The sequence below is a fragment of the Magallana gigas genome, chromosome 2 (genome assembly GCF_963853765.1).
Source record: "Magallana gigas chromosome 2, xbMagGiga1.1, whole genome shotgun sequence".
NCBI lineage: Eukaryota > Metazoa > Mollusca > Bivalvia > Ostreida > Ostreidae > Magallana > Magallana gigas.
Window position 1 is genome coordinate 1,558,942 of NC_088854.1, and position 22,541 is coordinate 1,581,482.

Here is a 22,541-nt window from a genome sequence, read left to right on the forward strand (position 1 = left end):
ATTCTGTTCATCAACATGAATTGACCAAAAGCTTTACACATGGGTCAGAAAGTGTTTCAGTGCCTCTCTTGTTAATGTAGAAAATAATCAAACACAGATCTACTGTTTCTCTTTGTTGTTTTTAAATTATTTTTGGGACTCATTGTATTGTTTTGCATATTTTTACATTCTCAATTAATAGAAATATTATACCTATCAATAAGATGATTCAAATATAAGCTTAAAGTTTGTACCTATACAGAATATTCGTCGTTATCCTTTCTGGGTCTCCAACAAGTTTTAAGTACTTACATTAGCATTACTCAATAATTTTGTTTAAGCACAAGAAAATCGGCCGATTTCCTCGCGTGCACAACCGAGTCTTTCTCATAGACATGTTCTCACGTAGCCTGCTTTGAGTGAATTATACCCAGGATGAATGAACACACTGGCCCTTTCACTTGTTTTATTGTCGCGCTTTAACTTCCGTTTAAGAGATTAACCCCATGTTTATGTATTGATGCGCTTGTCAGTTTTAGAAAAGGCTTCACAAATACACGCCCAATTATTATCAATAAATTATAATCCAAGAATGAATACAAAATTTGACGGAATAAAATTGGGGGAAAAGAATAGTTCAAATATGAGGAATCAACATCCTAAATTTAACTACTTTCATTTAATTTATTCCAAAAGGCTGAAGTCATCCTTAAATGTAATTATGCTCATTCCAATGAATAAAAAGTTAAAGAGAGGGGTCTATTAAGAGGAAACCGATATCCCGTAATTAATGACAAAAATATGAAAGAGAATATTTCATGACAGCCGCAGGTTTAGCTCGCTTGTCCGCCTTGTTGTAAAAGAAAAAAAAATGCATAACGTTTGTTGATACGAATAGAACTATTCTACATAATAAAATTTCCACTTGAATTCAGGTTGTTTGATCGTCTATTGATAAGATAAAATAGGAAGAATATGATGCGGCATTTAGACATCTGTGAAAAAGAGATTACACGATTATACGCGCTGATTGTCTGACCATTCTTATAATGACATAAGGTGTTGGATCCCAGACTACAGGAGAATTAGGATAATCTTTGGAAGTGGTTTCTATGCGGTGTTGTGGCAATTAAAAAGAGAAAGGAGAGAAAACGACCCGAAATCTAGCATCTGCTAATGCACATCAAATACCCGGCGCTCTAAAGGCGTGTCTTTTCACAAAGGGAGTTTTCTTCATCTGCTTGTTCCTATGTACGGGTAATACAATTGTTTTGTAGAGAGTCCATACAACAGTATCGCTTAGTTGACCATCAGTAATGATATGTTGATCAATGGCCAAGAACGTGCAGTCTGTTTGATACAGAAAATTGTGATTTTTCCTAAAACTAACTTTGTATTGCTCATGTTTTTATTAGAAGCAAACTCATAAAATCGTTACTTTTATTAAAGAGAATAAATGCATTGTATCTAACGCTACATATACCGCATATTTTACAATAAAATGATCTTCAGTCCTTCTTAAATTCAGTCTTTCATTGGAAAATCAGTGTTTTTGGGATTTGATTTTAATCAACTCTCCTATGCAAATACTCTCTTGCAAAACGGAAGTGAAACAGTGTTTGGACCTAAGCACAAATCATCACCGCTGACAAGATTTACTTGAGGATAATCGGTATATTCAGAAACATTGTTTTTCACAGACACGTATTTATAAATACCTTAATTGAAATTAGTCAGGTTTCAAATGGTACGAACAATATAGATATATTTTGTAGTCGTATATATTCCTACGCCAGAGTTCAATTAGACTGGTTCGCTGTCTTTGATTACCAAAGCGCCATTTTTACAGCGGTTGGAAACAGGGCAGACTATCCAATATAAAGATAGAACCAATACTGGCGTATACAAAATTATTCGTTTGTCAAAAAATTGCTTGGATACAATTTTTCAGAAAACTTACATATTACAGAACATGATTCATATGGGTTTTTCGTCTATAGATTTGAATTATTGTAGGAAAAGCCCGAGGATTCATATTACACACATGTGCGTAATTATTCAAACACAGCTAAGAAACTACTTGCAAATTACATATATCGCTTATTTCAAAATCAACAATAATTAATAAAACCAACTGCCGTCTGTACTCCAGTACTTTGATTTTGTACATGTATATATGCTGTCTGGAGGAATCAAAGAAGGACAACTCGTATTGAGAAATCAACAGCTACGCAGAGATAAATGAAAAGGTCAAGGCACATTGTGTTAAAAACAACGATACTTACAGGTTATACGATCATCAGGCTGAATGAAAATACTCACCCCCCCCCCCCAAAAAAAAAAAAAAACAAAAAAAACAAAAACCAAACCAAACCAAACCAAACCCCACAGCACCCATCAAGCAGAATCACTAAGGACCAAGTCATTCGTAATTCACGAGTTATTCATTTTAAATGTATTTTACCAATTGGATACATTTTTGTGTTAAATTGTCTCTTTAATTTGAAGTTATATGATATTGATTGATTTTTTCTTTTATTTGATAGTCAAAGGGGTAAAAAGGAAGCGAACATAGTAGAAACGTTAACAATTACAACATGCCCAACTGACTCGAAGCTTATAACAATGATTAATGCTTAGCAGCACGGACAGAATGGGGGGAAATTATTTTATTTATAGAATTAAATAATCATGATATGGTTTCCGTTGCATCATGATTTTATGTATGATTTAATTACATAATAAATATTAAAATATTTATATTATTATTAAATAATAATAAATCAGATGGAAAATAAAGTTTTATTAATAAAAATAAATTAGAAACTTTGTTCAATCTAATTCTATTGATATATCATGCTTTTTTACATGCAAGTTTGTTTTGATGCAAAGCATAAATAAATGAACAAAATGCTGTGTATCTATCAATGCACCAGCATAGAAACTGAAGAAAAAACATGAATTAAGCAAATGGACATTCAAACAAGAAGCACATGATGTGTGTATAAAATCAAATGTGTGTTTAATCAAACAACAAAAGGTTGAATGAAGTAAGTTATTATACATGTATTTACAATATCATGATGTAAATTACCATGAAAATACAAATGTACAAAGAATTTAGCAAACGCATAACATCGATAAAGAAATATAAAATGGTTTGAGTAACAAATATAAACTATGCGACCAGCACAAGCAAAGCAAAAACTATACATAGAACGGAAGGAATGTAATGCAAAAGGAAACAATAAAAAAAAACGGCAGGTCATGCGGAAACATACATAAATATCTGACGTTTGAACAGAGTAAAGGGCAATGATTTGTACATATCATCAAAAATGATTCCAAGATAACTTTGTTCATTAATCACAGTATCACATCAAACTTTGGCTGCCTGGTGAACAGAATGAGGACGGTCAAGTTTACCATCATAGATTAGTTATTATGACGTCACTACAACAGCCCGGAAGTGCTATGAGGATTCATTATGAACGTTGTATGTTTCTGCTTCGTCCTCCAAAGGAGTTCTAGATTGTTTTTCCGTTGATTGAAAATTCTAATAAATAAAAGTTCATATATATGCAATATTGACTTTCACTAAGATTTAAATGTTTTTCATATTCATCTTTTATTTATTTTGCAATACAGAGTAACCTTTGAACTATTGAACACTCACATGGGTTTCTAGGTCCCTGCGATCTCCTATCATATATACATGCGGATCCTCGCCGCTACGTGATGTACGAATAGAACCAACACTATGCATGCTCATGCTTCTACTCTTCTCGGGTTCCACGTGTAAGAAAATTCGAACGATTTGCTCCGCGTTAGTACTGGCTCTGACGTCATCATTGTCCTGATAGAGGGGGTTGTGGGTGGCCTTGGAGTAAAAGTTCTCTTTGGCCCCCTTGTTGTGTTCCAGCTGATCCAGATGACAGAGGGAGCTCTGGTTACTATAAGACACGGTACTGTAAAAGTCAACCGAAATTTTCTTTTATATTTTGGCCCCGACATAAGTTAAGAATAGTTATACAAGATGTTTAATTATTTATCCGACATAATAATTGTTTGGCGTTTTGTGCTTTGTCTAGAATTTTCTGATGTCTATGAAGAGCTTCAGTTTAAGGCCTTTGCCAGGTGCTCACATCAAAGGAGAGCAAAGCAAAAAATTTAGCCTCCAATACTTAATCTCTTGAGGAAAGAACGTTAACTCTGTTTTTTAAGTCTATGCGACTCCATCTGGAGGAGGAACTCTGAGACGGCAAAAGTTAGGCTTTATTTAAGCGAACAGGAAGAAAGAGTTTCAATATCTAAGGAATGAGTTCAATAGTAGAGCATAAAATTTTTTAATGGGGGAGGTGTTTAACTTTATTACTTATGATTTCATTTCCTTCCAGCGAGTGTACATGTAAAGGTTAAGCTATATATTTGATTTTCTAATAATGAGAGGTTGTAGATTTACAAAATTGAAGTGTAACGTCACGTGGTTTGATACGTTTTTGAGTTTCCAGGAAGTCTTATTGTAACTCGAAGAGTTGTTTAAATGATGTGAACTAACTGTTAGCCAATAAAATAAACAACAAAATTGCAAAATTGCAACAAAATATTTAGATTTTTTCATGTAATTACGATCAAAATCTGACGACTGGACAACAACTCCCCTACCTTTTCAACTGTTTCTTCTGCTCGTGAATTTTCCTGCAGACACAGATGACGGCCACCGTGATAAACAGGAAGAGGCCGCCCCCCACGCCGGCGGTGACCCCGATCAGCGTCAGGTTGTCCGACTCCCCGCCAATAGGCTCCACGGAGTCCAGCTCTTTGGTCTTCTCACACTTGTCTCCGTAATACACTAGCTTGGAGTTCTTGAATTGTTTACAACTGAAAAATAAGGATGACATTAACATGGACTTGTATCTGTTGTTTTATACAATTCCATGGACTAAAACGGATATCAAGATGGAAAAATATTATACTTCATCCCATTCATATCAATTCTATAAACAAATTAAAAAAAAAATTATTTAACTACAAAACCTCCCATCGTTTGCCTACCTTTAACACTTGCTAGCATTTTTGCAGATAATAAAACTTGAGTGAGATACATTTACACTTACTAGCACTTTGGTAGCTTTGTGTCGGCGTCCACTAAACAGGAACCATGAGGGCCACACCGGAAGCCGGTACACTGGTTCACGCACATCGCCCCTCCCTCCCTGAAGTCACAGAAGTAGCCGTCCAGGGGACATGCGCAGGCCGCCTTCCTCTCGGTCGAAAGTACAGCTAAACAGAGACATGTACAGTCATATACTAGTATTGGTAGAAATGTTAACCATATACGTAACCTTTGAGTAAAACTAAACTGATACACAGTCATGAAACGAGATTTACCCGAGATGTCTTGTTTTGAAGCATCTGTATTAGTTTTGACGGTATTGACGGGGAATCCGGAGAAGACCGGTTCATTGGGAGTCCATTTCGTGGCCTTACTAAGAAGATGGTCCTTGACGGAGCGAACTTTATCATCCGTGGACAAAGCCTCCCCAGACAAACCCACAGTATAGTTGACGCGGATACTGCCGTAGCTACAAGGTAATTAACACTCAATCAGTTGAACGTATTCAACATTTATAACCAATTGTTAAAACTCTACTTAATAAAGTAACTGTACCTGAATCCATTGATTACAACCATTAGAAAGCCAGGAGTATCCTTGAACCGTTCTGTAAGCTGAATTAGAAAATGAATTTTGTTTTTGACAATCAATAAATGACATGGATATACATGTATCTTAATCAATAAAGTAATGGGAAATCTTGACCTTAGGTCTTGATTAAATATCCAGTGGAGCCTTTTTGACTCTCGATACGTAATAAAGGTATAGGGAGTCAACTATAGCCTCTAATCTTTGGTCCTCATGAACTTTCTTTGACGAGAGAGAGAGAGAGAGAGAGAGAGAGAGAGAAAGAGAGAGCTATGAACAAACAATCTAGTTTTTTAAAGTTTTGATACTTGTTTTTAAACTGTAATTTTAATACAATAAAATCCGATGACACGTACCACCTTCAAAACCATTTTCCCAGTCTCTTTGTAGGTTGTACTTGATGGATCCAGCAGTTTGTCGTCAAAATTCTTATCGATGTACACGGCAAAGGAAACTACCACCATTCCTGAATGTAACAAGATGTCATTCAGCAGGGACTCGTTACTTACCATCTTCTTATTTCTTATAAATATATGGACCTATACATTAGTGTTTATGCTAAGCAACAGGACTTGTCATTTGTCATGTTTTTGTTGTTTTCATATTTTTACAAGTTCATGCTGTCGTAATATTACAAACCCAGTTTTGGCTTGTTGAATTCCTCTGAAGACTTTGATGTTGTTGGTAGAATTGTTGAGACGGTTGTAACATCTGACACACGTGTTTGTGATGTAATAAATGACGTTTCTGGGTAAGTGACGTGTGTGACTTGTGACACACTCATCTGTGACGTCTCTGTTTGAGCGGTGGTTGTGACGATTTGTTCCTGTGACGTAACAGACTCAGTGCGCGTTGTGACGTCTGTCGTTAGAAGGCTAGAGGAGGACATTGTTGTGGTTGTCACTGTAGTTTTCTCCGTCGGTAAAGTTTCTATTGCTGTTGTTTGCCTTTCACTAGTTTCCGTTGTTTGAGCTGTCAGAAGACAATTGGAAACGTAAACATTATCCCAAAATATAACTAAACTCTACAAATAATTATAAAACATGACACAATTCATCATTTAATACACATAATCAATGTTTGCGATGTAATAATGATTGTTTTGTGCACTTAATAAAAATTCGTTTATTCAATGGTAATGTATTTCAGAAGACATAACGAATGAGTGACTTTGAATTATCTTTTGTACTTAGTTGTCGTTCTTACTCACTTGACGGATTGGTCGCTTCAGGCTTCCTTGTCGACAATGTTGTCAAAATAGTTGCTGCAAATTTAGAATAAAGGAAAGTGCTGAAGCTGATATTATACGCCAAAAAGGAATCTTGACAATTTTAAATGTTATTAAGATAGTAACGTACTTTCACATGGCGATAAATCTGTACATGGCCGTGTATTTGTCGTGTTTCCCTCACAAGGTTTCCCGCCATTTTCTGGAGCAGGGCTGTTACATTCCCTGGTAGACGTTTGGGAACCAAATCCACAGGTGGCGCTGCAGGAGGAATATGGTTTCCATGGCGACCATCCACCATCAACTGTAAGAATTTGATTTCATATATCATTTTCTAACCAAAGAGATATTCCATTTTTAGTTATTGTGTTCTTGTTAATCTGTTGGATTTTACATTTAAAATAGGACAATTATACATTCAGAAAAACATTTGATGGGTTTACGCTCCATCCCCCAAAGTTCATTTAACCATGGATTATCTGTGTTCAGTCTGTCTAAAAATAATTCGTCAGCGAAGGGTACATCCCTTTGCTATTTATAAATGTACATGCATAACAATCCTTCAAACACTTTGAATTACTTACCAAGAATGATGCTAAAAATGCACATTGATTGTCCGTATGAAATTACCTGGACACAGGGGCTGATTTGGACACACCCGAGTGTCGTTGTTGTTTCCTGTACAGGGTTGGCCGCCAAATTGTTGGGAGGGGTTTGTGCAGGTCCTGGTAGATGTTTGATAGCCCACCCCACAGGTCGTGGTACACGGTGTGTAGGGGCTCCAACTTGTCCAGCCTCCGTTCACTACAAAAGGGATTTTCAATATACAATTTGGTGTCAGAAATCACAAACAGGAAGATTTTCCCACAACTTGTTGTCAGATATCACAAAAAGTGATATTAACAAACAAGACATTGTCTGATACAAATTAGTCACGTTCAGCATCTTCCGGCTTTTCATTCACAATTTACGATGGTATATGATTTTATCCAACAAGTGTCATGCTTGCTATCCCGAGTTTTGGCAATGCACAACGAGTTGGATAAAAACCGAAGGTCGAGATTCTTTTCATTCCATGTTAAGCCCAGTTTAATAATTAAGGAAATCCCTGTTCTAATGACTTTTAATACATTCGATTTTTTAAAACGTCATTTCAATATTAAAATGTACAAATTCATTGTAACGTCATAGCAGTGTATAACTTTTCATAACATTTATAATAATTTATTATATCCACCGCATATTGAGGGAAACGTTAAACAATTCTGTTAGGTATTTACAAAAAAGACATTGAAAATAAGTATTATGTACAATAGTTGTTGTCTAAGGGCTTAAAGTTAACAGCTGAATATAAATACTAGATTTATTGTCCGTGGGCTTTCTATCAAATTAACATCGGAACCATTGTTTTAGGGTAACAACACAATAATTGAAGGTTGACACGAGAAACACTAAATGAAAGTTATGTTGAAAGAAGTGAATACAGACGCAGGAGTAATTGTCTGAGGTTTTGTACCATACACAGTGAGTAAAGATGGTAATACCTTACACGATTTTTTAAACACATGAATCCACAGAAATAATTTCTCTAGAAATTTGCCTTTGGAGATTTTTTGCCGAAAATTATTTCGTTTTCCCTGTAGAGATACTTCTTAATAACTTGTACATTCGGAGATATTTCGATCTACAGCAAACAATGGTTGCCCTAATTAAGATTGCTTCCTCTTAATCAAACTCCATTACTCACCTGGGCATTCCTTAAGTAAACATGATGTAGATTCATACACGGCACCGGGACAGTTCCGACCCCCGTTGACTGGGGCAGGGTTCGAGCATGACCGGATTCTGATTTTAGACCCGCGACCACACGTGACCGAACACTCACTTCCGGTGGTGACCCAGGCACTCCATCCACCGTCCACTGTGGCAAAGTAACGTGAAAAGTACGTGATAAACTTTGCTCATGTTAGGTAGAGTCAGAATTTCAGATAATAACATAGTATGTGTGATGAAAGACGCATTGGTGCATTGTCCGTGAAATAGATCACGGATACAAAGTATTTTACGCTAAAAAAATGCAAAAAAAGATGTAAGAAAAAAACGCTTCAAGCAGTCATATAAGATAAGTGGCTTAAGCAAATCTCAAGCATGAGGCAGAAGCTGATGGCCATATTGCAGAAAAATCAAGCGCTTAATGAAAATACTCTGTACCAGGGCACTGCTTAGCGCTGCAGCCGATAACCTCGCTTGCGTTTCCCGCGCAATCTAATCCTCCATATTTTGGCGCAGGATTGTTACAAACTCTGGTTCTATTTTTAGTACCGTGACCGCAGTTCACGGAACACTCTGAATAAGCTGACCAATTACTCCACTGTCCGTCTACTGTTGGAATAGAATACCCAGACCACTGAACAGATTACATGTTACAGGTTTCATCTCAAATAGAGGTTCATTATGTTATAATGGTCAAAAAGCATGTTTTAGTCATATAATTAGCTTCAGTTCATAATATCATCCCGAGAGTCTAGTAATAGTAAGATACACATACATAATTATAACCCATATGATATAGTTACACATAACTAAATTTAAAACTATAGCAGCTATATTTATAAGCAAAACCTTAGCTATATTTCAGCTTTAATTGTAGTTACATGTACATAAAAAAACCAACATCTAAATAGCAACAGTACCAATCTACACGTTGGCAAAATAAACAAATCTCTACTTTCGATATATATTTCAGCTTCAATTTTAGCAATATTTATATGAAAAAATTACAATACACACATCAGTAAACTATACACATCTCTACAAAACATATATTTTCAGTTGTTGCAAAACCTAAACTCAGCAAGAGCAACATCTAAATACAAAAGCTATGTCAATGCACACATTTGCCAAAATAAACATTATTCATGCTTGATAAAATTGTTGTTAGTAAACTGGAAAACCCAAACGAAGCGAGAGCACAAGTTCTATGATTCCAGACTGAGCACTTACTTGCACAGAGAGGAAGGTCTCTACACAGCTGGGTATCTGTAGCGTTCCCCACACACGGCTTCCCTCCATTTTGTGGAGCTGGGTTGTTACAGCGCCGGGTAGAAGTGTGGGAAGCTTCGCCACAGGTGGCCGTGCAGGCGGAAAACGGTTTCCAAGGCGACCAGCCACCGTCCACTGTTAAAGAAAAAATAGTGTGATATTTTTACCATAATTTTACGAAAAATCATTGTAATCGGATGTTGATACTGTTGTCAATTTCGCTGCTGATTCTAGATTAACTTTAATTCCTAACGTTTTAATGACACTAAAGAGGCCGGTTCTAATTATTTTCAACCTAACTCTTTAAATGACACTTCTATATTTTAAAAATAATGTAAATTTACAATCAAAATTCGATCATACACAATACTATCTTTGAAAGGGAGTTAACACAATTTGTTTCTAATTTTACTACATAGGATACTCAGGAGTACAATTACAATGCACCAGATTTTTACATACCTCAAATAGGTTTATTTATCCCTACGAATATCTTTGAATGGAAGCTTATCATATATGCGAAAATTCACTAAAAAGGGAATTAACAATCTGATTTGGTTTGGATAATATCTCAAATTTTTTTCCCATGCCCGCCCCGTATTGCAATAATGTAGTGTATATGGATGGAGATAGCTCATCTTAGTTTGGTCTTCTTTTAGGCACTGTCGACAAATTCTGAGTGAAATGCCTACGGGTAGACTTAGTTTATTATCGTAAACGATAGTTAGCGAAATAAGAATTTTAACAAGTTCGCTTTGATTTGATTGACCTTAATTTTGTATATTATGTATTCTTTATGAAGGGCATTAAGCAATGCTTTTGGATTTGCAAAAGCTGCTCTCAGCAAATTCAAAACTCTAAATAGAATACATAGCTAAATGAAATACGTTTGGTGTATCGATGTGGGTAAAAACCTTTTTTAAGCTTCATTCATTGTCTACAGTCATTTAAACTTTAAATGGCATTAAATTGTACAAAGTTCAAATGTAACGTCAAGCGGATTTATCCGTTGTTGACGTTAGTTAAACTGTGACTTAGGCAACATTCTTTATACGATATAAAACTGCCAATCAAAGATCGCGTTCGACCAGAATTAAGTATTAGAATACTATTATATTAACGTAACGGTAATGTGTTGTTGGTTTTTTTATGAGCTTTTTTGTATCAATGTCTAAAAAGCTAATTAAAAAACACATAACAGTTACGTTAATACAAGTATTAAAAGTCTCAAACTTAATCTCAAAATATTATAAACTTGTTAGAAAAATCTTATGAATTTATAAAATAAAACCAAAAGTATGGGTCTATGATGTAAAAGAGATGTGGCAAGAAATACACTAATTTTAAGCAAAAACTGAAGTTTATTTTTTCTTGACTTTTATGAAATATCAGATTAATTTGCCAATATATGCCGGTAGAAACATAAAAAACTGTTAAAATGTGTGTTTGAAACAACTCGAAGATATCCCAAAGCAAAAACTATTTGAAAATTTGGTCTGCACGGAAAATAAGGAACTTCAAGGAAAAATTATGGTACTCAAAAACAACAATTCATAAAAAATGTTCATTTCCTTCTTAAACCATCCGCCTCAAAATGTAGTCCTCTACTAATATGTACTTTTCCCTTAATTATTTTATTCAATATAGTTTATTTGGCATTGTAAAATATGAATTAACAAGTACAATTAATACCATATATGATGCATAATTTCCAGACTAGAAGTGACCCAAAATGGCTACCCAAAATCAGGATCGAACCCTTTTAAATAATTCAATACTTTTTAAAATTTTGATGTTACATCCACAAAACTACCTTTGAAAGAAAAAAAATCTGAATAAAGTCAAGAGCATTCGAATTAGACTCGGCCTTGTTGAGTGAGTGACAGAGGGTCACCAACAGTTGCATCTTGTCAATTTTGCAGTTTTTAAATCCTTTGTGAATTTACTCATTAAAAATGTCTAAACTAAATCTTGTCTAATAAAAAAATTCTTTCGTTGACGGTCATTTAAAATGACATTATTTGACATGACAGATGGAACAGTCGCACAGTACCTGGACACGGTCCTTTATTACAGGTGTGTCTTTCGAACATCGATCCTTTGCATTCCTTTCCTCCATTCTGCGGTGTTGGGTTAGTACAGGTGCGGAGTCGGAATATTGACCCTGACCCACAGGTGACAGAACAGGCGTTGGAGTCTGCCCAGGATGACCAACCACCATCCACGGTCAGTAGGGCAGAATCTGAAATATGTATTTGTAAGAGTAAAAAATTAAAAACAAGTATACTAGCGGAAAAAAGAAACTGTGCATTATGAAATTTAGTATAATTTTCTTATATCGAATGTTTGTATTTATAAAATTTAAACAATTGATATTATTATACTTTCATGTTAAATAATGAAATCTGATTGGTTTAGACGCAGTCAATAATCCGTTCTATTACCCTCGGTGTTAGTTACACACTTAGCAACGGGTAACACTATATAAATAGTGCCTGTTTGGGAGGGTAACAGTTGAAATTGACACCCCGAGAACACCATTGTCAACCGACGCGAAGCGGAGGTTGACAATGGTTTTCGAGGGTGTCAATTTCAACTGTTATCCTCCCAAACAGGCACTATCTATTTTATTATACTGAATGTCTTAATATTAGAGAAAATGTTACTGCTTTTATACAGAAATGAAGTGAATTATACGGCGAACCGTACGCGCATAATTTACGCGCATGTAACAATTTGTTGTGTTACCCGTTGCCAAGTGTGTTGCTAACGCTGAGGGTAATAGAACGGATTATCAATTGCGTCTAAACCAATCAGATTTCAGTATTTAACATGAAAGTATATTAAAACGAATTGTTACATGCGCGCACGGTTCGCCGTAGAATTTATGTCATTTCTATATTAAAAATTCTCTAAAATTAAGACATTCAGTATAATAAAATAAATAGTGCCTGTTTGGGAGGGTAACATTTGAAATTGACACCCCGAGGAAACCATTGTCAACCGACGCGAAGGGGTGTCAATTTCAACTGTTTCCCTCCAAAACAGGCACTATTTATATAAAGGTAATGTTTTTGACAATATCGGATGGTAACCGTCCGGGTGCACGGACTTTTTCATGGTTAGTGAGCACCTGTTGTTTATTGAAGAATTTGTACGCACGAGTTTTACGGGCCAATACTGTTTGGAATAAGAACTGTAAAGGATTTGTTTAAACTTTTTTTGTTAAGGAAATCACTTTAGTTTCAACAAAATTTACCCCTATGTCATGGCACGACTCAACGAAAACCAACGTAATCGTGCTGTTGGGATGCTGCAAGCTGGAATGGCACAAAATACTGTAGCAAGACACTTTGTGGAGTTCATCGGAACACCATCCAGTCATTATGGAGACGTTTTCAACAATCTGGCAACACTCAAGATCGACTGCGCTCTGGGCGACCTCGTGTGACGTCACGTCAACATGACAACCACATTAGACTTGTGCATCTGAGAAATCGTTTCCAGACAGGAAGTTTGACTGCCCGTAGCATTCCAGGGCGATTAGTCCAAGAACAGTGCATAATCGTCTTCGCGAGCAAAACATCAGACAAAGACGTCCAGCGGTGCGCCCAGTACTGCTTCAACGTCATCGTATCGCCAGACTAGCGTGGTGCACACGACATCTGCGATTCAGAATACAGGACTGGGCCAATATTCTGTTCACTGATGAATCCAGATTTCATTGGATAGCAGTGGCGGCCGTTGTAGAGTGTATCGTCGCGTTTGGGAGAGTTACCAGGATGCTTGTGTTATGCAACGTCGACAATTAGGTGGAGGTAGCATTATGGTGTTGGGTGGAATATCAGCACGTGGAAGGACCCCTCTACAAATTGTCAATGGAAATCTCACCGGCGTACGCTATCGAGATGAAATTATTCAGCGTCATGTGATACCCTTCATAAAGAGACATCAAAGTCGCATCACTCTGCAGCAAGACAACGCAAGGCCACACGTTGCACGTGTAGTCAGGGACTTGTTTGTTCAACAGAATGTCGATGTCTTGCCTTGGCCAGCTGTTTTCCCCGATTTGTCGCCGATCGAGCACGTCTGGAATGAAATGGAAGTTTACGCTGTTTACCAAATCAGCCAGTGACATTGGCTGATTTAAGCCAGGCTTTAACCAACATCTGGAACAACATTCCTCAAGCATTTCTGAACACTTTAGTGGCATCAATGAGGCGTCGCTGTCAAGCATGCGTGAACGCAAATGGTGGTCACACGCGTTATTAATTTTGTTAATTCAATATCAAATAATAGTGACTTTCGAGTGTGCTGAAATTGACGTTATTCGACGGTGACATTAATGTGTTATGAGATGTTGTTACGAATAAATGTGTTAAGAGTATTACAAAAAATAAAAAATGTTCATTGTAATTATTAAATGTTTTTCCATAAATTAAGTAATGCACAGTTTCTTTTTTCCGCTAGTATACCATATGTACCTTATGCATGATTTAAAAATAATAATTTAGCTTTAAGCCGGGACCCAAAGCGGCCATTGCTGTTTTTGGGTTGTAACGATCCATGATTTACAAATCTTTACCTAACTAAAACAGATAACCTTTGGGGGTATTATCGATTCCGATTCTTTATAACAGGCATCAAATTTCCTTAAAATGGGCCATTTACTTTTCTTCAAAATAAATTGCACACATTTGGACATTGGACTGTAATTTCCCCTTTCCTTCGTTTCAGTTAAAGTGGCAGTAGCCCTAACGATTTCCACCGAGGATCAAAATTTGTCTTGATTGTGTAGAACTGGTGTATAAGTCTCGAGAAATAGTTCTTCAAAAGTCATCTTTTTTAACATATTATAATATTGGACACACTTCCTAATGATTGTATTATACTAAGTTTGCGATAATTATATGAAAGATAACGTTTGACAGCGAGTGTCCGGGTTGAGTTTAATCATAGCTTCAAAGGATGAAATACAGGTAATTGATTGTTTTTATCCTATTATTTTAGAAAATATAGCATTACTAAAGTTCCCTATTAGACCTTATCAGCAATAACATATCCCACAGATAACACTAAATACTTATTGTTGAAAACATTTTAAATATTGCTTGTAACATTTCGACAAAAAGACCTAGAGGGTCTTAACCCCGATTGGAACTAAATCCCAGCCTAACACAGGATGTGTTTATATGTTTTGGTGAATTCGTTATTTGAAGCTCTGGTCTTCTTTATCAGTGACCCGGCTGTATTATAAGGTCGTCATTGATATCATTCTCTCTGCTGACATTAAATATTTCCTTTGCTATACCTGTCCAGGTGTAGTCCAACAGGTCACATTTTACTGATAAAAATGATAATCGAGAAATGTATTGGTTTAATAAGGGTTGGAATTTTAATTTATCGACGTCGTTTTGAAAATCATTATACATGTAATATATTCCTCCAATAATCAATAACTCATCAAAAAATTGCTTACATTTTTGGGCTTGCTATTAAGAGTAGACTGTGGTATTAAATACAATAAAAAGCCCACCCTAAAACATCAGTTGATCGGGTGAGCTTTTCATTTAACGCTTAATATAGTGCAAAGAAGAATAAAAGGTAGCGTTAATCAACCCAGTGTATAAGAGTATGTTTGTAGCTACTGATATAATTTAAGTCATGCCTTAAAATTCATTTTTCTTAAATACAGTAAAGAAATACACATTTTGATCTAAATGTTTTTGTTAAAAGCTGAAGAAATTTTTAAACCGATTGAGTATGAATTCTTCACTCACCTGTGGTTTGTTGAAACGATTCTTTGAACAATAAGACAATCAGTACATACATTTCTGTAAGAAAACAAAATAAACTTAATCATTGTGAAGAAAATAAACATTGTTATTACCAAAACAAAGCTGACACAAAAAGGCAACACATGTTAAATGTAAACAACTACGTGTATTGAAAACACAATAACGTTAACAGAAAAGTAACTTACGAGGGCTGTTAGGAAATTATTTAGACATTTACTCTTATTTCCGTGGGACAAATGATAAACCCTTGAAATTTCACCAAAATGTACACAAGGATAGAGTTTATCAATATAAAGTTTCTTGTCCATGGCATAATTAGATCATTACTGGTATATTGTAGTATTGGCCAACTTGCCTTCGCCCAGTTATCCGGAGCAACCGAAAACTTCTCATCGTTTGTTTACATTTCAAGATGGAAACATATGTATATTATCTTTATTCTTGATTTTTTGTGCAAACAATCGAGTTTTTTTTAACCGAATGCCAGTATATCGTGATATGTCACCTACAGTCATTCACATATTTTAGAACTGTTGACTAAATAAGTGTGTAAAAAGTATTTGATTTTAGTCCCTTTGTCTTATTCCTAATTAAACAATCAGTAAAAAAAACAATAAACTAAAGCCCTTTCTTTCTTGCCATCGTATAGTTTTTGTTTAAGCATTTAGGGTGGCCTAAAAAGGTCTTTTTTCGAGATTTCCACCCATTTGGTGTACATTCGCAGCGCCGCTATGACGTCATAATTCAATACACCGTCGTTATCAGATTTCTATTGCTTGGTAAATATATCTGTACCATATCCGTATTTCAGCTCGAATACTTGTCAAATTTGATGAAAAGTCAGTCACAATGAATAGCAAAATAAACATATATATTTTGATTCTTTTATCATAAAATATAAGTTGCCGGACACTTAAAAAGAAGATGTTTCAGTTTAAACTAAAAATTCGTTAGTCTGCGCCGGGTACCCCGACCACCGATTTGTTTATCTACCGTTGTAAACAAAATATCAAATATTTTCAAAGTTGTACTTTGTTCAATTATTTGTTGGGGTTTTTAAATGTTTATGCCGATTTTCACCAAAATTCGTTCCTTATAAAGGAAAATATCTACGGAGTCTCAATAATTTCCAAACAAACCTCGTAATTGCTTCTTTATGAAATGTTCAGAAAGAAAAATAATAAAGTATTGAATGCTATTGGCAGCTCATTAATAGTCAAGCGATTTAACCAACTGTTCAATTGTTTTATGTTTGCTATCAATAGATAGGTATAGGCAGACGTCATCACCCTGACTGACACCAGTACAAGTACTTGAGTCTGTAAAGGGTGTAGAGACACCCAAAACAGACAGTTTCATTTCATAATGTAAAGATGCTTATAAGGTATTATTTCTAATATATGTGGTTTTTAAAAAAAATATTTTAAAGCCGAAAAGAAATCGTCAAATCCATAATTCTGTTCGTTATAGTAATAAAAAATGTGATAATTGGATAAGGAAGCTAGTCTACCCCTTCCCGACCAAAAAATAGATTGAATCTACACACTAATCAACAATATATATGTCCAATCCACTTGTTTTAACAAATTCTTATTAGTTTTAAAATGAGACCGGCAAAGATTCGTTTTTAAAAATATACGTATTCAAGAACATTTGTCTTCAGATTTTCAATATTATGCCCCCAATATTATTTACATAACCTCTCCATGGGGTTCCTGTAAAACGAAAGGTGTGTATTGACATTTATTGCGAGGATTGTAAGCGTGGTATTGGCTATAAAGGATCCGAAAAGTGGGAACAATGAACTATTTTGCTGAATTTGTTAAGCATGGATCAATATATACAAAAATGCTATACATGTGTGTTTATTATGCAGTTTCATAAGCTTAATTTAACTATCTTCAGTTTTTAACTTAATGAATGTATTTTTCAAAACTATTTACCCTATATCATACCTTCGTGTACCAGGATATTTACATTGGATGAACTAATCTGTGGTATTTAAACATTAATTGTCCTTTTGTTTGATCATTATCTATTCATTGATAACGTAATAAACACTTCGAAATAACATAGTTGATATAAGTGAAAATATAATTAATTGAGGAAACTTTACAGGCTTCTTACTAATGCCCATATTACAACAATGAAAGACAATACACTAGGAATAGTTGTTTTAGAATAAATTCTGACATTTTGATGTTTTAGTGCTCTTTCTTTTAAATTTGTTTAACGTATGTATGATCATCGTTCTGACAAACTAAGACACATAGTATTAAACCAATCGACATTTATATGAGAGGTGGCAAAAACAAAAGGAAATAGTCACTGATATCGCAAATTTTTTTTTTTCAAAATCTAAGAAATATTGTCATTCATATGACTGCATTTCACATATATTTTAATACGTTTGTGAACCCCCCATAAAAAATCCACTTACTAACTGTCCAAGACATGGTCACTTCCTTCCACCTACTCTCTGTTTGATTTGTGTAATCCTCGGGGGTTCTCGTTGCTCATGCGCTATCTCCAAAACTGAATGAAATAAGCCTGTTCCCATGAGATAAGTTACCCACATGCCGGGTCACGTGTCCAGCTTGAAAAAAAAATGACAGGTAATAATTTTTCACTTATTTCATGAATAAGCGTTTTATGAAAAGCAAGATAAAGGAGTAGCTATTTTGAATCCTTGATCCTCTAAAGGTGGTATTGCTGTCAATTAAAATGAAATGTTTTCAGATTAACCAGCGAATTGTTAAACTATTGTAATGTATTTTCTAATTATAAAACTGAATTTATTTTGAACATAAGAGAATACTGAAATTTATTCCATATATTGTGATGTTTTTACCTATGAAAATATTAAGTAACTTTTTTTTATAATATTCATAAAAGCCATTATGACGAAAGCATATTTTACTTTATTAAATATTTATTTTTCAAACATTGTTTGAGTTTATTATTTTTTAAAAATAAGATCAAATACAAAACGGAAACATACTTCTGATATTATGTGTTTCCGACCCTACCCAGCTTTGAAGGGGGACGCTTAAGATGGACTGTTATCCGTAGATAAGTCTTCACTTTTAAAACTCTCAACGTTCTTTCTACGACATCCCAAACTCTGCACCCGAGCTATGCTTTTGTGGCCCTGTGACAATATAAGCCATATTAACACTTTCATGTTTGTGCTGGACAACTAACGAGGATAAAGAATGCCCATTTATCTCCAGCTTTTATTTAAGGATGTAACTTTTTATTTGGTTTGTCCATATCTGTGTGAGTTGTTGACACGAAAGTGTAAGTTTTCATAAACTCTTGTTGACAACTAAGGGCGGGGCAATTGAAAGGGATCAAATTGAGAATGGTTGAAACAAAAGAGTAATTCTTCTCTCGGATTCAACCTGCAAATACCAGTAAAATAAAAAAAAGTAGGTATTATTCAAACGTCTGTTTGTATGTTGCATATAAAACGTATTTTTAAAAAAAATTAGATATACCTTGGTTAAATAATTAATCTGAATTTTTTTTCCAAATAATAAAACCGCATAACATTACTAAACATATCAAAAATACACCATTTACCAATCCATCTGCTTGTTTATAAGAAATACAAAATGATATCAATGGATAATCAGTGTGTTTCGGTTTTTATTGATTAGACAAGATATTATCTTACTACACGTTGATTCATACCTAATATTGAAACATAAATCGTAAATTTTTCATGCAAATTTAGCACACAGCAGTGGAAAACATCACCATTATTATTTGTTTTACCAACGCATGTAAGGTATTCATTAAATTTACTCTGAAAGAAGAATCATTTTTTAAAACTTATTTTTGGCCGCATCGTTAACAAACATTTCGTGGAAACAGCCGTCACAGTGATGGCCCCCGATAACAGTTGATAACTCTATTGACTGAGAGGTCGGTATGGTGTCTTCTGGAGCACACACCTTCACAAAGATCAACCCGTGCATATATTTCAATATGGTGGTAATGGAGATGTATTTTAAGCTTCGTGGTCTGTTTAACTGAATTGTACGATGATAAAGAACCGATAGAATTTTGTTAAAAATACAAGGAAGATTCCCCAGTATCTAGAAGAAGAAAAATGTAACTTATTCTGCATCTAATTTTATTCGATCATTTGTCAGTCACCTATTTAAATTATTAGATAATTCACTCAACAATGACAACAATTTCTTTTCTTGGTCCTACTTAGTAAAAAGTGACAATTGAAATAAACGTTTGTACCATTTCTTTATCTTAGATTGGGCTGTACCTTAAAATTAGAAAATTCAAGCAACGCAATGCAATTGAACGAGTAATAGTTTCAAATATTTCAGCGCTTTAGGACTTGTCACTTCATCAATTACGAATAAACACCAAATAACGTTGTAAAGTATCTTTAAATGTATTTTTATTTTATAAAAAAAGCAATACAAAGAATAAATAAATAACCTCGGATTGTAATGAATCAAGAAATACAAAAATATTAAAACTATACTTGCATTCCAAAAAACACAATTCAAATTATAACCCTAAAAAACCCTTACTTTGCTAATAATCAAAATATGGGTTCTTATCATTTGCATTTTTTTTCTCTATCTGTGAAATTGCTTTTAACATTTCTTCGTACTGTTAAAAGGAAAATTAACGCCCCCGTTTTTTTTGCCTCTTTCAATATATACACACACTTGTTATATTCTGTCATATGCTTTGACATTATATGTTACAAATTATATCCGAGTGACCTTATGATAAGGTCACTTAATCTGGGTTCAGATACTGGAATTACTTAGTTGCATTCACAGAAGAAGAAAGCAGGCATAGTTATATTAAGAAGAAGGTGAGTCTAAAATCAACCGGCGCCATTTTTAGAGAGAGAGAGAGATAGAGAGAGAGAGAGAGAAGTGTCTACTAGTAAAATACGATACAAATGTAAGTCTTCAAGTCTTAGTCTCGTCGTCTTAACATGAGTAAACATTCATTTTATTGTTAACAAAAATTGTTTTCAATCTTTACTTTGTCTGAGCATAAAAGGATAATTCAACATTAATTTAATCTATATTGACGTGATTATTTCAAAACCATGTTTAAAAGTACTTAAATCCTAAGTAAAGGCTATTTAATCTATTATAATAGCTATGTACTATATCTCTAACTCTCTTTACAGCTATGCATGTGATTGTATGAAATATTATGGCATTTCTATGATTTAGATGACCCACTTTAATTTACCAAAATGAACTGTACTAGGACAACTTTAAAATACATCTAATTCAATTCTAAAGTCCTCGACAATTTATCAATTTATTCTTATTGGTATTAATTCATAGACACATTTCGTGGAAAATCGCAATCATTAACCTTTGATAACACGTGATAAAAATTATGATGATTGTGTCTTAACATCATCTTCTAAAGTCCACACCTTTGTAAAGACAGGTGTATCTGCGTGATGTGTTAAAAGAGTACCTATCAAACGGTATGACCTTACTATGTTTGCATATTGGCGTAATGACAGAAAATGACAAGATTATGTAATCTTTGACCCAATGTGCTTCAGAATGTTTTTATTGTACATTCCTCAGATGTTTTAGTCCATATTTAAACGTTTTAATGCAAATTAACTAATAAAATACATAACCGAGTTTCCGTCCATTGATTGCATATAACATCATGAACTGATTGTTCTTTATAACACAATTTAATGACACTATCATTGTTTGCACTTTAATAAAGTAAATTGTTCAGTAGTAAGGACATATATTGTTCTAAAAAAAGAAATATCTTCAGATACCACAGAATATTTTATACATGGAGTGCACACAATACAGCATTTTTATCATTATGATATAATAAGTGAACTTTGGTAAAAGAAAACGAAAGAAGAAGACGCATTTAATATTACTAGTACACGGCAGGTATATGATCGAAATATATTTTATAGATATTGTTTAAGATATTTGACTAACATCAATATTGTTTTCATTTTTTATAATAAGTAATATTAAATTTGACAATATTCATTTAAGAGACATGATTATTTTCTATTTCTAAATGGCCATCGTAATGTTTACACTGCTTTTCTTTATTTTCTGTTTCGCTGAGAAAACAAACCAATGAAATGTATATCTTTCCTGAATACCTTATTCATTACCTTCGGCTAACTTTTTCTAATTCTTTGGTAATTGCTTTTCATATTTAAAGTTAAATTCCTCTGCCAGGAGTTATCATCTACAGGTTTTCACTATAGTATGTAAGTATGATACCCCAGACAGTACAGACCTACCATAAGTCGCTCTTTTGTGTGTCAGGATTCTTTAAAGCGACTTGGGTACGATTTGAGATCTAAATTTTATGTTCTAATTTTAAGTAAAAAATGGATAGCTTGTGCATTTTGAATGATTGACCAACATTTGAAAGTTAGAAGTCAATTTACAGGCGAGATACAGAAGTAAGAATTTATTCTGATGTAAACAAAGCTCGAGTCTTATATTTGCTTACAAATTATGTTACGTGAGGAATTTAACATTCTTTGACAAAAAGACTTATGGCAAACAAGATATACTAATTCAATGTGTTCATAAATAATACGCCATCAACATTTGATTTAACTTACACCAATACAGCACATGTAAACATAATAAGACTTCAGTTGTGTTTACAAAAACAATTTCAAGTTCTGTATCTTACCTGTTACTTGATATTTGACTTTCAAATTTTGAGGAAGCATAAACATTACTTACATCAAACATTGTAGACATTAAAAATAGAAAAA

The 22,541-nt window shown here is 34.3% G+C and overlaps 1 protein-coding gene across 2 annotated transcripts; it reads right to left on the bottom strand.

Moving 5' to 3' along the window:
* Positions 1-2,850: 2,850 nt before the first annotated feature.
* On the bottom strand, positions 2,851-18,902 carry LOC105336195 (uncharacterized). 2 transcript variants are annotated; one of them, XM_020070593.3, is made up of 18 exons: positions 18,753-18,902; positions 18,192-18,347; positions 15,734-15,787; positions 12,007-12,195; positions 9,915-10,088; positions 9,123-9,293; positions 8,659-8,832; positions 7,542-7,715; positions 7,042-7,215; positions 6,894-6,947; positions 6,323-6,655; positions 6,040-6,149; positions 5,651-5,709; positions 5,371-5,564; positions 5,097-5,262; positions 4,645-4,860; positions 3,656-3,947; positions 2,851-3,535 (listed from the first exon to the last, which is right to left on the bottom strand). In XM_020070593.3, the coding sequence occupies exons 2-18, from the start codon at positions 18,205-18,207 to the stop codon at positions 3,452-3,454; spliced, it is 2,634 nt and encodes an 877-aa protein (XP_019926152.3). In that variant the 5' UTR covers positions 18,208-18,347; positions 18,753-18,902; the 3' UTR covers positions 2,851-3,451. The 2 variants fall into 2 exon arrangements, with proteins under 2 accessions (XP_019926152.3, XP_019926153.3); XM_020070594.3 differs by lacking the exon at positions 9,123-9,293 and having other exon boundaries at positions 18,753-18,901.
* Positions 18,903-22,541: the final 3,639 nt, after the last annotated feature.